General features: G+C 37.2%; 1 protein-coding gene across 1 annotated transcript; it reads left to right on the top strand.

The window, feature by feature from the left end:
- The first annotated feature begins 1,831 nt into the window (after nt 1–1,831).
- LOC119980337 (auxin response factor 16-like) lies at nt 1,832–5,111 on the top strand. Its single transcript, XM_038823001.1, has 4 exons — nt 1,832–2,141; nt 2,249–3,353; nt 3,862–4,741; nt 4,842–5,111. The coding sequence occupies exons 2-3, from the start codon at nt 2,256–2,258 to the stop codon at nt 4,684–4,686; spliced, it is 1,923 nt and encodes a 640-aa protein (XP_038678929.1). The 5' UTR covers nt 1,832–2,141; nt 2,249–2,255; the 3' UTR covers nt 4,687–4,741; nt 4,842–5,111.
- The last annotated feature ends 1,507 nt before the right edge of the window (nt 5,112–6,618 follow it).

The following is a 6,618-nucleotide window of genomic DNA, read 5'->3' on the forward strand; positions in this document are numbered from 1 at the left end:
CAAACCCAGTTTTAAATCGGACAAAAATTTTGTGTTTGGACCTGGACTTTGGATATATATCTTATGTACAAACTTGATGTAATCAAGGTCAGATAAATTCAATTAGTTGTCCGGATCGGACAAAGTTTTGCCATATCTAACTGAATATGTTCTCTATCTACACTCAGATATATAACCAAACTATAATTATCTTAATCACATCAGATTAAGACATAATAATAATAATCAGATTAAGTCCCAAAATTCATTATCTGAATTTACCAAAAAGCACCCTTACAAGTTCATACGCTAATCCCTAAAAATTACACTGACCAGATCAGTCATGAACCAAAAGATCAAGAAACACAGTTAACAAACCACCAGGAATTGAGGGACACAGAGAGTCCAGTTGTTGACCAATGAGTGTAGTTAACTAAACCAGACCCGACACCTTAGGGGTTTAGTTAAGTTAAGTTAACCATGGCTAGTCCCGAAGAGTTAGGGGACTCAGACAAAGTGAACTTCTTTTTTAACTGTAGTCAAATGTGTATGGTTAGGGGGTTGCCTTGATTTCAGTGCAATGACGTGTAACCTCCGCGATATTTTGACAATGCCGAGATATGGAAAACCCCAAAAACTCGGGGTGTTGGGATTATCCAAATATATAATAAAATAAATATAAAATAAATTGTTTTGTGGTTTTTCGTTTAATGTTTTTGGAGGCTTCTTTTTGTGATCCTGAAAGATAGCTTCCATTGCCCCACTTGTGTTTCGTGTCGCGTGCTAGTCACTTCCTTGGGATGGCAATGGCACATTGGCAGGAGTAAACTCTTTTAACACTTTTTTTTCATATTTTTTTAATCAACAACCATATCATACAAATTTATCCTTTATATATTCGATGTAGGTCTAAACAACCCGTCACACATCCATGCACAAAAGTTTTTTAATGTAGACGAAAATAATCGAAAAGACTAACCAACATTAAATCTGAAAAAACAACATTAGAATTCACTAGATAAAGAGAAAATACTCGCAAGTTTTGATTAATTTTTTTCAAAGACAAATGACAATGAGTCCTAAGATTGACTACAATCCTTATGAAATGAAAAATATAAAATTAGGAAAATGTCCCTATAACCTTAAAAGGCCTATTTGAGGGTTTAAACAGTGAAATTTGACAAAAATATGTTGTGGCAAGTAATATATCACTAATCTTAACAATCACGTTAAAACAAATCTTACAACCAAATTTCACACAGTTCTAACAACGTATTGTTCTCAATGAAAATTGAACTCAGAATCTTTCGATTCCATAAGATTTAACCTCATAAAGATTCACTAAATAAGCTATCAGCGAAGTAGAATTACATTATAACACTCATTACATGAATGATGAATTCTTCTTCTCCATTAATTTTCATTAAAAAAATTATTTTCTAAAATTCACATTCATTTTTAGTCATTAAATTTACAATGGCACCTAACCTATCAACTTTCTTTTTCCTTTTTATTCAGGCTTTATAACCGACTAGATCACCACGTAAAAGTTACATAACAATCAAATCTAATTTTTGATTTGGGAAAACGTGAATTTACTAATTTGGTTTTATACCATTTTTGCACCTAAATAATTCTATTTATGGGCCAATTATTAAACTATCTTTAATCTAAAAAAATTCACATTTTTAATTGTGTTAACACGCGCCGCAGATGGTGCGAGTGAGAGTGGAAACTGATTGTGTCTTAGAAGAGAAATAGTAGTTGAATGAAGTAACTAATTAGCAGGAAAAGCAAACAAATATATTAAGATTGGAATTGAAATCTACCTGAGTTTTGTCAGATGTCTTGGACTCTTGCGATCCAAAGCCATTGAAAAACCAAGCATATCTCTCTCCCTCGCTCTCTTTCTCCTCTGCTTTCGTCTCCGAGAAACCTCTGTTCTGTTTTGTTTTCTATCTCTTGTTCTTTCTATCTTGTCAAATCCCAGAGCGTCTGGTCGGCAACGCGTGAACACTGTCCACACTCTCTTATTAACACTCCCCAAACTTCCATCCTCACTTGTGTGAAATCAGAATTTGGTTTCAGACGTTTTTGAGAGAACCCAAATCGAGATTCACTTATTTAATCACTTGGTTGGCTCCAGAGAATAAGATTAGAAGGTAATCTTCTGATATTGTTTTCTTTTTGGTGTTCTTTGATTTGTTCATTGATGTATTATCCGCTGTTTTTATTTATTTATTTTTGTGGGTTTTGATTATTCTGGCAGAAACTCGATGATTACAGTGATGGATTCAATGAAAGAACAGAGGAGGAAGCCACAAAAGAGCTTAGATTCTCAACTATGGCATGCCTGTGCTGGTGGAATGGTTCAAATGCCACCAGTGAACTCCGAGGTCTTCTACTTTCCTCAGGGCCACGCTGAACACGCCCGAGGGACTGTGGATTTTGGGAATTCTCGGATTCCTCCATTAATCCCTTGCAGGGTATCTGCAATTCAATACCTGGCAGACTCTGAGTCTGATGAGGTCTATGCCACAATAAAGCTGATTCCTTTAAGAGATTGTAACTATTTTGATGATTATGGTGGTGTTAATGGTATTGAATTTGATGGAATTGGTGGGGTTGATAGCCGAGAGAAGCCGGCTTCTTTTGCTAAGACATTGACTCAATCTGATGCTAACAATGGTGGGGGTTTCTCTGTTCCTCGTTATTGCGCGGAGACTATATTTCCTAGGTTGGATTACAGAGCTGAGCCTCCTGTGCAAACCATTCTTGCTAAGGATGTTCATGGTGAGACTTGGAAGTTTAGGCATATTTATAGGGGGACGCCCCGTCGTCATCTCTTGACGACTGGGTGGAGTAATTTTGTGAACCAGAAGAAGCTTGTGGCTGGAGATTCGATTGTGTTCTTTAGGGCGGAGAATGGGGATCTTTGCGTTGGGATTCGTAGGGCTAAGAGAGGGATTGGGGGTGGATTTGACAGTACAGTTGGATGGAATTCCACAGCTGGAAATGGTGGGTATTCCTCCATGTTTATGAGAGAGTGTGAGGGGAAACCAATGAGAAAGAATTTTAATGGAGATTTGAGGGGAAAGGTGAGGATTGAGTCTGTTGTTGAAGCTGCAACACTTGCTTCCAATGGGAAACCCTTTGAGGTTGTTTACTATCCTCGCGCTAGCACTCCCGAGTTCTGTGTCAAAGCCTTGTCTGTGAGGTCTGCAATGCAGATCCAATGGTGTTCTGGGATGCGGTTCAAAATGGCATTCGAAACCGAGGATTCATCTCGGATTAGTTGGTTTATGGGAACCATATCTTCTGTTCAGGTTGTTGACCCTATCCGTTACCCAAGTTCTCCATGGAGACTTCTGCAGGTACTGGATCTCATCATCTCTATTTATGCCCTATCATTATTGTTCTTTTGCTGATTTTCATTGCGGATTAATTTACAATGCTTGTTCTATATGCACTTGTGATAAATTGATATGAATTGTGGTTCAATTCTCACCGGTATTGAATCGACGAACACGATATTGCAACACTTTTGTGACAGTTGAACTTGTGGGTCTGGAATGGATAAAGAAACCATCTTGTTTACTGAAATGTTGAATCATTTTGCTTCTAGACTGACTTGAGTTGAGCATACTTGTAACTCGAGATTTATCGCTACGAGCACATCTTGATAACACCGTGAAACGAAAGTTATTGCCATATCTGAGAGCAAGTAAACTATATATGTATTGGATCTGTGAAATAGATTGGACTTTATCGATTCATTTTGTGATTCTGTTCCTGCATATTTCAGTGAAGTTTCAGGCGGGGTTTGTTTTAGGCTTGTAAATTTGTTGTTCTGAATCTAGATTTGGTTCGAATGTCTTATAGGTCGCGTGGGACGAACCAGATTTACTGCAGAACGTGAAGCGTGTTAACCCATGGTTGGTTGAACTGGTATCGAACATCCCAGCGATTCATCTTTCGCCCTTCTCGCCACCAAGAAAGAAATTACGGCTTCCACAACATCCAGACTTTTCTTCTTTCATGAATCACCTTCCAATGCCATCGTTCACCGGCAATCCCCTCGCATCCAATAGTCCCTTATGTTGCCTTTCTGAAAACATACCTACAGGCATACAGGGAGCCAGGCATGGTCAATTTGGGCCACCTTCAGATCTCCACTACAACAAACTGCAGTTGGGTCTGTTTCCAGTTGGTTTCGAGCAGCTTGATCATGCTCCCCCAACATATGAAATCCCAAATGGCAACTATGTGGGAAAGACTGAAAACAACGAGAGCATATCTTGCAAGCTAACAATGGGAAATTCTGCTCATATCTCGAAGGAAAACAATGAATCAAAGACACCTCATTTCTTTTTGTTCGGTCAACTCATTCTACCGGAGCAGCAGAGTACTTCTCAGAGCTGCTCTGGCGATACTGCTACCGGGAATACTTCATCAGACGGGAATTTAGAGAAAATGGTTTCTGATGGTTCTGGTTCTGAAATACTGCAAAATGGTCCCATGGAAAGCTCATCAGATGAAGGGTCTCCATGTTACAAAAATCATCAAAAGGTTGATCTTGCGTTGAAGACTAGCCACTGCAAGGTGTTCATGGAATCGGACAATGTTGTTAGAACCCTAGACCCTTCAGTCCTTAGTTCATACGAAGAGTCACCAGCATGTTTGGTCTCTCAAGTTCAGAGATGCTGATCAGCAGTGTGCTATAGGCCGGCGCTGTCAAGCGCACCGGAGATGAACCCGTCAGGTAGTTTTGCTGCACCATTGTTCCTAGTCCATTTTCTCCCCTACATTGGATTGTCAACTGAGTTTCCTTACATTTTGCTATTTGTTTGTTGTGGCCGCAGTGAGTTTTTGAAGAAAGCCAGAAGGCTAATTCTTTACTTGCAGATTCAAGTAGTGGCAACATTTGAGACTAGAGAATGAGGAATCATGCACCCAGTAATTGTACAGTCAGGGATTAATATTGTAGCTTGATTTTAGTGTTTTATTGGCTTCTCCCCTTTTGAATTTCATTTCTTCATCCAATCTTTGAACATTTGTATCAATAACTTTTGTAGCTAATTAATCAGCTGCAACTATTGTTTGGTTTTGCAAAATTATTGGTCTTATTTTCTGCGTCTATGTCCAAGTTCGAAAGCAATCAAGAAGAGCTTAGTAGGCTAATCAATCTAGATTAGATGTTTTAGCATCTCATACAGTGTGAAGAGTGACACAAAAAATTAAGAGCAAAACTGTTGGTCTTATTTTGTATGTCATCCTTGACCTGTTAGTCCATTTTGGTAGGCATTGGAGTAGGGTTTCGTATTCCCACTCGGAGAAATATACTTGTGGTCATATGTTGGGTTTTAGTCTAATTTATCCTATCATGATGTGAGAAATTTCTACGTGCCTGACGGTCATAGTTTGTGGGCTCATATCAGATGTCGAAAGAGTAAATTTATACTTTACACCAAAAATGATTTTCTAGGTTTGACTCTGTCTACATGTAACAACAACGAAAAATTCAAATTAGTATATTTGGTTTGACCAAAATTAGGAGAAAAATCTTGTTAAGTAAACAAAAAAATTTGAAGATTTTGCGGATTATTGTTAAGATCATGAAAAAGATGACCAAATTTATATAACTTATTGGTTTGTGGTGTGAAGCTGTGAGCATTAAATAAAGCCAACTTTAGTGCCGCATATATTGGTGAAAAATATGTATTAAAGACCATTGGGATTTGGGTTAATTAATTAATTAATTACTTCTGAAATGGATTAACCATGGTTAGTTGGTAAAGTCAAATAGTACAAAGGCTTTGAACAAACGGGGAGACAAAGATTCGTGAGAAGTGGAATGCATGCATGGCTACGTTGTCAACTCCCAATGAGCTGTCTCCTGTTCATATACTCCATGTAATTAATTTCAAGTTTCGCTTTAAGTGTGTAATAATCAAATTGGCATTTATTCATTCATTAAATGAATGATTAAATTAAACAAATAAATTAATTAAAGTCAAGTTTTGTGCCAATGGCAATTTCATATAATTTAAAGTTGTATCTCACATCAATTAGATGTAAGTCACTTTACAAATAAAGATTCAATGATATCAATCAAGATGACATTTTTAAGGACAAAATAGTGTGAGTCTTAGCTAGGCTCAGAGCGAATAATACCTCTTCGAGTTTTTTGGGTTGGGTTTATATGATACTCTCATGAGAATCCGATCCGATTTATAATATGGAATTAAAACAAAAACTCGATCCTAAAGAATTTCATCCATGTACATTTGTTGGGTCTGGTGGGGAAGTGTTAATGTGTTATAGTCCCAGAGAGATACCTTTATCATTTGCAAACAATTAACATATTAATAAATTATAATTTGCAAACAATTAACGTAGGAATTAAAAAAAATGACAAGAATTGAATACAACATTAAAACTGGTCACATGATCATAAAGTCTAAGTTAGGTCCACCGTCCACGATGTGGTGCTATAGATATAGTTATGTACATATATTTATATACATATATATATCGATGGTCACTGGAAAAGATGGATTAGAAAGAAAATATATTATGCATGAATGGTCAGAGATTTCAGAAGAGAAACTGTGACTGTGTGTGGAAGGAGAATAAATG

Source organism: Tripterygium wilfordii, chromosome 16 (genome assembly GCF_013401445.1).
Source record: "Tripterygium wilfordii isolate XIE 37 chromosome 16, ASM1340144v1, whole genome shotgun sequence".
Taxonomy (NCBI): domain Eukaryota; kingdom Viridiplantae; phylum Streptophyta; class Magnoliopsida; order Celastrales; family Celastraceae; genus Tripterygium; species Tripterygium wilfordii.

Bases quoted from the DNA above. Each gene is read 5' to 3' on its own strand.
- LOC119980337 (XM_038823001.1), top strand. From the start codon at position 2,256: ATGATTACAGTGATGGATTCAATGAAAGAACAGAGGAGGAAGCCACAA. The intron at 3,354-3,861 runs GTACTGGATCTC...AATGTCTTATAG, and splicing joins CTCCATGGAGACTTCTGCAG to GTCGCGTGGGACGAACCAGA.